This window comes from Drosophila tropicalis, unplaced genomic scaffold (genome assembly GCF_018151085.1).
Source record: "Drosophila tropicalis isolate 14030-0801.00 unplaced genomic scaffold, ASM1815108v1 contig_1190, whole genome shotgun sequence".
In the NCBI taxonomy this organism is placed as follows: Eukaryota; Metazoa; Arthropoda; class Insecta; order Diptera; family Drosophilidae; genus Drosophila; species Drosophila tropicalis.
Window position 1 is genome coordinate 2,079,377 of NW_027172561.1, and position 9,792 is coordinate 2,089,168.

General features: G+C 36.4%; 2 protein-coding genes across 2 annotated transcripts in view; both read left to right on the top strand.

Moving 5' to 3' along the window:
* Ank2 (Ankyrin 2) overlaps window positions 1-9,792 on the top strand; it is a 70,297-nt gene that overhangs the window by 19,450 nt on the left and 41,055 nt on the right. Inside the window, 6 exon segments of the mRNA XM_068293370.1 lie at window positions 971-1,130; window positions 1,204-2,024; window positions 2,092-4,389; window positions 4,466-4,494; window positions 4,496-4,568; window positions 4,640-4,720. Coding sequence (XP_068149471.1) covers window positions 971-1,130; window positions 1,204-2,024; window positions 2,092-4,389; window positions 4,466-4,494; window positions 4,496-4,568; window positions 4,640-4,720 — 3,462 coding nt within the window.
* The window catches only part of LOC137580330 (titin homolog), a 30,313-nt gene continuing 29,003 nt past the window's right edge, over window positions 8,483-9,792 (top strand). The window contains exon 1 of the mRNA XM_068294326.1: window positions 8,483-9,301. Coding sequence (XP_068150427.1) covers window positions 8,483-9,301 — 819 coding nt within the window. The remainder of the gene's footprint in view (window positions 9,302-9,792) is intronic.

The window sequence follows — 9,792 nt, forward strand, 5'->3', positions numbered from 1 at the left end:
TGATTAACAAACAAGAAATTTATTTTAAATTCAATTATTAAGCATGTTGTTACGAAAAACCGGCTTCAAAGTAAGCGCCTCAAGTACCCGTACATAGTACTTGTACCTCTGTAAATGCTACAGCCCTAAAAACTAAAACTAAACACATTTTTATGCTTGAAAATGAAAAAAAAAAAACATTGTGCGCCATTAACTAAACCCCCACAATCATAATAAAATACTCCCACAAACCCACACACACACACACACAGAATCCAATCGAATGCCACAAATACAAACACACGAACAGACACACATTAGCATTACATGCATTTCATATATACACACCAACACCCACACCCACACCCACACCCACACACACACAACTTTCACATCACATTATATCAATACCTAATACCTTTTGATCCTTCTAATACCTTTACGCTAATAACATTTGAAATTCTCAGTATACTCTATAATACTTACAATTATATTCTTTTTCAATACTCTATTCCTCTCTATTCCATTCAATTGCTTTGTAATTAACACACACACAGACACACAAACACACACACACACGAACACACACACACGTACAATCGTAATATTAACCTTCTTGACAAACGTTATTTAATTGAGTTTTATATGTTTATCATTTGGATAAATTAGTTGAACAATTTTTGCGAATTCAATTCAATAATTATACATATATGTATAACATATAATTATCTGCTAATGAGACAAAAGTAGAGTTTTCAAAGAGTTTTACATTACGTACATAAACATACATACCAAAAAAAAAAAAAAAAAAAAACCTATGTAGTCTATGCCGTATTGTATTCCCCCTCCCAAAAAAAAAAAAAAAAAAAATAATAATAATTAAAGAAGAAAAAAAAAAACATAAAGAAGAAAAAAATTCAAGAAAATATTAGAGTTTATGGCAAGTGACAGAAAATTTTAAATCAACCTTTGTCTTGAAATCCACCACCAGGCGGACCATCTCGAGCCCAATGGGAAGATGTTACCGGCTCCACTCCCCTGACCTTTGTTAACGATTGTGTCTCCTTTACAACAACTGTTTCGGCACGTTTCTGGTTAATGGATTGTCGTAACATTTCGGATGCCACCAAAATGGCCACCGAACTGTACAAGTGAGTAATTACTTTCGTAAAAAATTCTAAACTACCTATTGCTCATATCGGGATTCGTTTTCATCTATATAGGGGAAGTAATTCACGTGCCTTTCATAGCCAAATTTGTGGTGTTTGCTAAAAAAATTGAACCATTTGAGGCACGTTTGCGTGTCTTTTGTATGACTGATGATCGCGAGGATAAAACTCTCGAGAAACATGAGCTTTACACCGAGGTGGCCAAGAGTCGAGATGTCGAGGTGTTGGAGGGTAAGCCGCAGTATATTGAAATGGCTGGCAATTTGGTGCCCGTCACCAAATCGGGTGATCAATTGCAATTGCAGTTTAAAGCCTTCCGCGAAAATCGTTTACCCTTCACGGTGCGTGTAAAAGATCAGCATGCTGATATTGTTGGTCGCACCTTGTTTATGAAAGAGCCCAAAGTAGCTAAGGGCGAGCCGCCACAACAACCCATCTGCATATTGAATATTGTGCTGCCTGAGGCAATAATTCCCGATTCGGTCACCTGCTCTGCGTATAGAACTTCAATGTTCAGTTTAAGTAAACATCAAAATGATCATTATATTGGCGATATACGTATTGTTGATTTATCTAACTTATTGGGCAAAGACTGGATACAATTGGCCCCGGAAATTGGCATTAATGCGGATGAAATAGATGAGATAATCAATCAGAATACAGATAGTATTGCCAGACAGGCACAAAGTATGATTCGACTGTATAAAGATAAGCCCAACTATGATATTCTGGCTCTTGAGTCGGCCCTTAAGAACATTGGATGCGATGACATTATGAAGAAATGCAAGAGTGGGCGCCTCTCACATTCACGCGAGTTCGATGACACGGACATCATGAAAAACTCGGAATCTGTGGAGGAGCTGGTTCGCAGAGAAAGTAAGTGACAGTCTATGACATTTTGATCTTAAAGTAAAAGTTTGTACTAATTATCTTTATTTTACAGGCAAGCGAATACAGCAAATCAATGAACGCGAGGAAGTCAAATACTCTGCTGAGGAGAAGGAAGTCGAAGAGTCTGAGTCTGATGAAGAGCAAGCCAAGCGCACTGTGGCCGAAAGACGCGAGAAAATTGTTAAACGTCTGTCAATGGAGCGTTCCATACCTGCCTCAACACAAAAGAAAGAAATCACCAAGGAAATAACCGAAATCAAACGAAAGAGTCTTATTGAGGATAAAAAGGCTATACATGAATCGGAAATTTTAATGCAATTACCCGCTGATAATGTTATTATTAAGGGGGCCACTGTGCCCGAGCAGGTGATTAAAATGAAAATGGGTAAAATGGACTCCATGGATGTGAGCAAGAGCGAATTTGATAAAGAATTAACGCACAAGTTCAGATCATCTGGGCGAAGCTCTGAGGAGGAGGAGATATCCACAACCGACAAAGTCGACAAAATAGTACAGGATATAAGTACGGCTGAAAAAGCTGAGAAAAAGGATGGAGTTACCAGCAGTAGAGTGACGAGCATTACACGTCAAGAAGCTCGCGATATGACTGAAGACTTTTTGGAAATGGAAAAACGCAGCCAATTGCCTGCTGTGCCTTTCACCGAGACAGCAATTCATGAGAAGTTTGTGGAGGAGGTAAAGGAGAAGGAGAAGATAAGTCCCATGGCCTCTGTTCCCCAGGAAACCATTAAAGAAGTTGAACAGGTTATTAGCGTGGTAACCGAAATGGCTAGCAAAAAGGTGGAAAACATTATAAGCTCTTTTGAAAGTGGCAAAGGGGACGAGTCGCAAGTACACGAAGAGAAACTGGTGTCAGCGGGTACAACAACGAAGGTCACTGAGGCTAAAAAACATTTGGAGGATGTGAAATCACAGATCTCTCAAGAGCAGGTCAAAACTGTAGAACATATTGAGACCACAACAATAGAGGAAAAAATAGCTGACTTCGAGGCGAAGAAGGTAAAATATGATTTTCATGGTGGCGAGCCAAAGACTCAAATACCCAAGCTTGTGAAAAAGCAAAGCGAGGAGCCGCTAAAGCCTACTGCAGCTCCACGAACAGTCGTTGAACCGGAAATCGAGAAGTCAGAGAAAGCAGCATCCAAAATACCTGTCAAAAGTCAAGGTGCTGACAATGTTCCAAAGATCGGTGAATTCGAGGCACGAAAATTGACACAAGAATTTCTGCAGGGTGAACAGCTAGCAGCTGAGCCTAAGCCCACACCAGCAGCCAGTAAAATTCCCAAAGTCGAACCAAGAAAATCTTCTGAGAAATTGATTGAGAAGGAAACAAAAATCTTGGATAAAGTAATTGCTTCTACTGCCACCATAATGACAGCTGGTCTAACCAGTGAACTGCCAGATGAGAAGATCACCAAACAGCCAACAGAAATCGCTGCCAAGGCTGAGGTAGTAACTGAAAAACTTGGTAATTTAATTGATACATTCCAGCACATCGAGGAGAAGGTGATCACAACCGAAAAATCTACTGCTGATGCCATCAAGGCAGATATAGTGGCCGAAAAGGTTGCTGGAGCTGTCGAGACATTCCATAAAATCGATGAGCGAATAACCACCGCTGACACAAGAGCAATGACACATGATTTCTTGGCCATGGAACAGCAGAGTCAACTGCCATCCATGCCGCAACAGTCCAAGGAGCAGCTTATCCAATCTAGTCAAACATCATTAACAGCCTCGGAGCCGGAATCTGTGATCTCGATTACCAAGCCTGCACCTCCAGCGAGTAAAATACCAATTGTCGAAACCAAAAAGGCTCCAACAGAAGAGTCTACGTTGCCCAAAGCAAGTGAGCCAGTTCCCAAAGAGAAAGAAGTAGTCCAGCCATTGGATAAGCTTCAACTCACTGCTGATTTTCTAAGCATGGAGCAACAGACTCAATTGCAATCTCATCCAACAAAAGAGATTATTTCAACAACAGAACTCGACACAATCCTGGATGCAAAAGATGTTAAAGCAGACCCAGAAAAACCACAACCACAACAAATTCAAGGTGATGGCATTGAGTTGGCCGCACCAATTGGCGAAGCATCTCCGTTTACTACACGCAAGTTGACTTCCGATTTCCTAGCTATGGAACAACAAAGTCAACTCAATTCAAGCAGCGCCCCGAGTGCGATAATCAAAGATGATGGACTCTGTCCGCCGATCTCCATTGAGCCACGTAAGTCGCTGACCGATGCGGAGTTCTGCAAATCGGTGGGCGAGACAATCACCAAAAAAATGAGCGAGGGTCTAATTGAAATAACCGATGAGCTCAAGCAAATAAGTAACTATTACTTTCTATTACTATTACCAACTATTACTTTATTAATTGTTTTTTTTCTTTTTATAATTTGTTTTAGCGAGCGACATTCCTCACTCTCAGACACCGCCCCCCCACACCAAGTGACACAAAAGTTGAGAAACAGACAGAAGAGGTTGCCCCACTCATTAGCTTAGAGACAGGTAGGCATTTCATTATGAACAAACTAAAGAAAATCTCACGATTGATTTGAAATTTTCTCTTTTTGGAATAGATTATTTAGCCGATACTGTGACAACTTTGCACTCCACCACAGAGTCAAGTTTGGAGCGTGTCTCTGCCATTTCCATAGTTGGTAAGTGCAATATTTCATTTATATCTTAAAAAAAAAAAAAAAAAAAAAAACAAAATATAGTTGCTGCCTTTTTTATGCAATTTGTAATTGTTATGTAAATTTACTTATTATCGATTCCGTTTTTCGTTTGCATATATTTTTTGTACACCTTTGATTTTAACATACATACTCGTATATTAATTTAATGCCACAATTTGTAGTAAATTACGAAATTTTCATTTATGTTGTTTTTTTGTTTCGTACCCATTGAGTTATTTCCATAACGTTTGGTTATTTTTCGTTTTAACCATCATGATTTCAAATCCAAAGGCTTTTTGTATGCAAAAAAAAAAAAAAAAAGAAGAAGAAAACTAAACCGAAAACGAAATCGAAAACAACCATTCATTGCCTTATAACCGAATGCGATTCGAGAATACTTAACGTCATTTTGTTATTGATAAATATTTCATTATAACGACTAATAATGAACAACTGCTGAGTGTGTGTATCTTAATCAAAAAAGTCTGTAAGTGAAAACCATAAAATATCTAAATGCATCGAAGACCCCAATCTCATTGAATGAATGTGGTGACAATATCTCATCCTTAGCTAACTAGACATGCCTCCCTCTTTTGGGTAAATAAATACCTTTGCTTCAATTGTAGTTGTAGTTCTTGGTTAGCTAATCCAATTATCACCAGCAACATACACGGTCTGTTTACAGCTAAAGGTCGCGGAAATGGAATAGGCGAAGAAACAAAAGAAAAGCGCCAATAGTTCAGGTGGCGCCAGCATGAAAGTGAATATATAACATTCAAATGTGCACAATGTCAACATCGTCCGTCTCTCTCTGTCTGTGTGTCTGACTGTCAACAGTCAGAAGATAATCAATAATTACACCATTTGAAAAATCTTTAGCTGAGACTATTCCCAATTACTTTCATTTTGTTCTTAACCACAGCGAAATTCTCCTAATTGCATAAAATCGATTTGTCAGTAGGCATTTAGTGCCTACTAATTATATAGTTATGTAGAAGTATGTTCTTGCCATAAATGCTTCACAGTTAATGCTGTTTGCCATTGAATGGCTTTTATATAATTTGTAGATACTATATATTTCCATCCACCTAACTGCCTTTGCGCCGTTATGTCATGATGGGGCCAGCTCTACATAAAGCAGCCGAGCGAAATGTACGCGCTGGCGTATACTTAATTTAATTTAGTTTCATGCATTTTTGTAGTCTAGCACTTGGCTTACATTCGGTGCAGATTTAGTTACAAATTTCTATTTCCCAAGTACGCGCAACACGGTAACCGCATCCGATATCTGCGATATACTTCATTTCGACGGCAATAATTATTCAAGTTGAAAGATAAATGCAATAGATTTTTATAATTGAACGAAATTTATTTTATTGTGTGTGTGTGTGTGTTGATTACAATCGAATATTGATTGATTTGTTGTTTAACCCTTTCATTCAATGTCTGAATAACAAAAAAAAAAAAAAAAAATAAATAAACATAAAAATTATATAACAAATAAGACTACAAAAATATTTTCCAAAAAGAAATATAATAATAAACAAATCTTAATTAATTTAAACTAAGAAGAAAGCAACACTAAAGTAACATTAAGTCTAAAATAATTTAATGGTAAGTTCTTACAAAGTGATTACATTCAATATCAATTTGAAAAGTTGCAAAAAACTCTAACGAAATTTCTTCGATGGGTATCGTATCTATTGTTAGGTCTCTGTTAACTTTATATCCCTTCTATATATAACTCTAAACAAATATAATTACGTTTGCAATTTTCAACAATTATTTAAGCAATTCTGTTTATGGTTTTTTGATCAAATCCTGCAAGCTACAACTACAATGAAAACAAATAGAAAAGAAAAAGTTTAATGAGATTAAAATATGGAATCGAAATCAATTACTTACTTATATTACATACATACTTATTATACTTATATAACCATGTAATAATCTATGTATACTTACGAGTAAATAATAACTACAAGATTTTTTTATTAAGATAAACACCTTTGGCGTACGATTTTCAAATTTATTGAAACGATAAACTTTATTGAGAAAGAGCATATTGTGATTCAAATGAATGTGGGATGTTGATGCATCCCTCAGTGAATCCCAATATGTTGAATATATTGAATTTTTCAAAACATACATTTCAAAACTAAACATATTTAATTACATTTGTACAACATATGTATGTATATATATATATATGTATATATATATATGTATGTATATTGATTCAATGAACCACCACGGCTTTCTGTTTCTAGTACTTACATATGTTATGTTTGATTAGTTTTCGGCAAACAATTATATACAATTATGTATGTTCAGTTGCTTTTCGTCATTTGATTTTCATCGGTCGTTAAACGAACAAAGCCCTTTTTAATACTGTTATCATTATTCAGCAAATAATTATTGTAACTGAATGTTTAGTCGCAGAACATCCGAACTCACTGTAGCGTCTCTAATTAGTAATCTATATAAACAACATAAATATCTGCATATCTATCCCACCTATATACATCATATTTTTTAAAACGTATTCGTATTTCTTTGTAATTATTTGCGGCTTACAAAAAAAAAAAAAAAAAAAAAATACAAAACAAAACAACAAACACTTTAATATATCAACATTTAATTTGTGTGCACCCCACCCAGAGCGCTTACTTATTGTGTCTCTAACTAATTAATAATCATTGAGTGCAAAAAGATGTGTATAGTTACGTGTACCTGTATCTGTACTTGTTTCTGTACCGTTTAGTTTAGCTTTTATCCAATTACCGTATGTGACATATGATGTCGTGGTTAATTCTTATACTCTTACAGTACTTGCTACTTAATTTTTGCCTTTTTATGATTTCACATGAAACATGAACCATTGCTTAAATACTTGCGAATGAAAACTGTGCAAACGTAATGAAACGTACATACATATATAGTAATTAACTTACATACATATGAATTCAATTTAAATACAATCCAATCAATGCTCATAATACTGAGACCTTGATTCGCGAAAAATTTAGTATTTTCCAGCTAAAATGGACCAAGAATCCACGACGTCATATGCAGCATACTTACATCAAAAATACATATTCTCCTCGTTTCGAGTCAAAACGCACATCTGCTGGACATCTTGCGTGTCCATTCGGATGTTATAATTTTGCTTTTCAACTAAAAAACCAAAAAAATAAATAATTATAATAAATAAAACTAAAACCAATTACTCGTACATAAGCAAAAAGCATTTATGTATTGCATGTTTGTGCCTGCTGCTGGGTTTTGGCGTACCTATATAGCTTCGTAGACCCAAAATGCCGTACATGGCAAACATGTATGTTCGCCCATCAATCAATCAATCAATTGCACTGTGTACATAGACTAACCCCACCCCATATTCCATGTATAACTCACTGGTTTGATTGTAATCGGTGTTAACTGTCTTTATATTGCCTTATTTTCTACTCTACTTCTACTCAACCAAAAAACAAAATATATATCAATATATATATGTACAACCTATATATACTGTTGCCATCACACGGAACGCCTCAAACAGAGCACTGCAGTGTTCATAATGTAAAACCCGAAATATTTACAAGTACAGATGAAACTGATAAGCTGCTTCATAAAATGGCAGCTCCTCCCGAAGTCCCGATATCACAATACTCACAAGACACTACCTCATTTCCAGAAATGAGTACAAGTAGTCAAACTGCGAAGACGATTACGACTACCACAATGACAACAACTTTAACAACAACTCAAACTAAAATTGATTTAAGCCATCCAGAGTTAGGACATCAGGAAACGGCAGATCCAGAGTTAACAGTTGACACTGATACACAGGCAGAGGACGAAACTGCAAGCGATAGGGAGTACCTAGAGCAGATAATGAGCTGTGGTGTTGTCAGACGCAATATTATACGCTTAGAGAGTAGCAGCAGTACAGAGCAATTGGAGCCGAGTAGCGCACCAAAATATATTGGAGATAATGTTCCAGTGGTCAAGGAGGTGGTGCAGAGCATTGAGGATAAAATTTGCGGTTCGGTGGTATCGGCCATTCCCTTTGCAGTGCAGAAGCGGCCCCCAAATGATCACTTAGAAGAATCTGATATTGTAGATTTAGAGAAACAGATTTTATCAAAGACAGATTTGACATTGCAAGGTATGATTAAATATGAGCCACCAGCTCAGGTCATAACAATGTCACCCATCGAGGCCATAGAACGTAGTAAAATAGATTTGGAGGATATTCAGGAAGAAGTCTGTGAAAAAATTTGTGAGAAGCGAAAATCGTTTTTAGTGGCCCAAGACTTAAGTGAAACGGATAAGACTTTTGCAGAGCAGGTTATAGATTTAGATAGGCAAGTAGAACAGGTACCTGGAACGATTTTAACTGAAAGTATTGATGAGCACAAAGACTTAGTTAGTAAGGACACATTGGAAACATTGCCAAAAGTAAGGGATGTTGTACAGGATATTGAACGTAGATATCCAACAGCGAGCTTAGAGGCCAAGCCATTTAGTCCGCGAAAACGCGATGCACAAGATCGAAAGGTTGATGTTTTAACCATAGACCAGCAAATTTTAAGTGAAACAGATTTAATTTTAGATAACTTAAATACTCTAAGGCATATTCCAGAGCAAAAAACAGTTTCTCCTGTTTCATCTGGATCTCAGCCAGGAGATAGATTTAAAAACCTTGAAGATGCTTGTGAAAAGAAATGCTCAAAGCGCCTTATTTCGAATATGGCAAAGGCTTTTGAAAAGCAGCCGTATACAGAGATGAAATCGGCCGCCGATGTTACAAAATCAAAAACAGCAAAGTTCCTAGAGTACGAAGAAGGAGACTATAATGTTTTGAGGACTATAAGAGAATTTGAACCCGAAAAAAGTATAGACAGTCAAATTAAACGGCAAACGGAATGTGATAAGAAAGAATTTCCAATAGAATCAAGTCAGAATAATATGCAAAAAGGCTTTCCTAAAGTTTCGCATACTATTGAACAATTGCATTCAATTTCAAAATATGATATTGAAGAAACAAA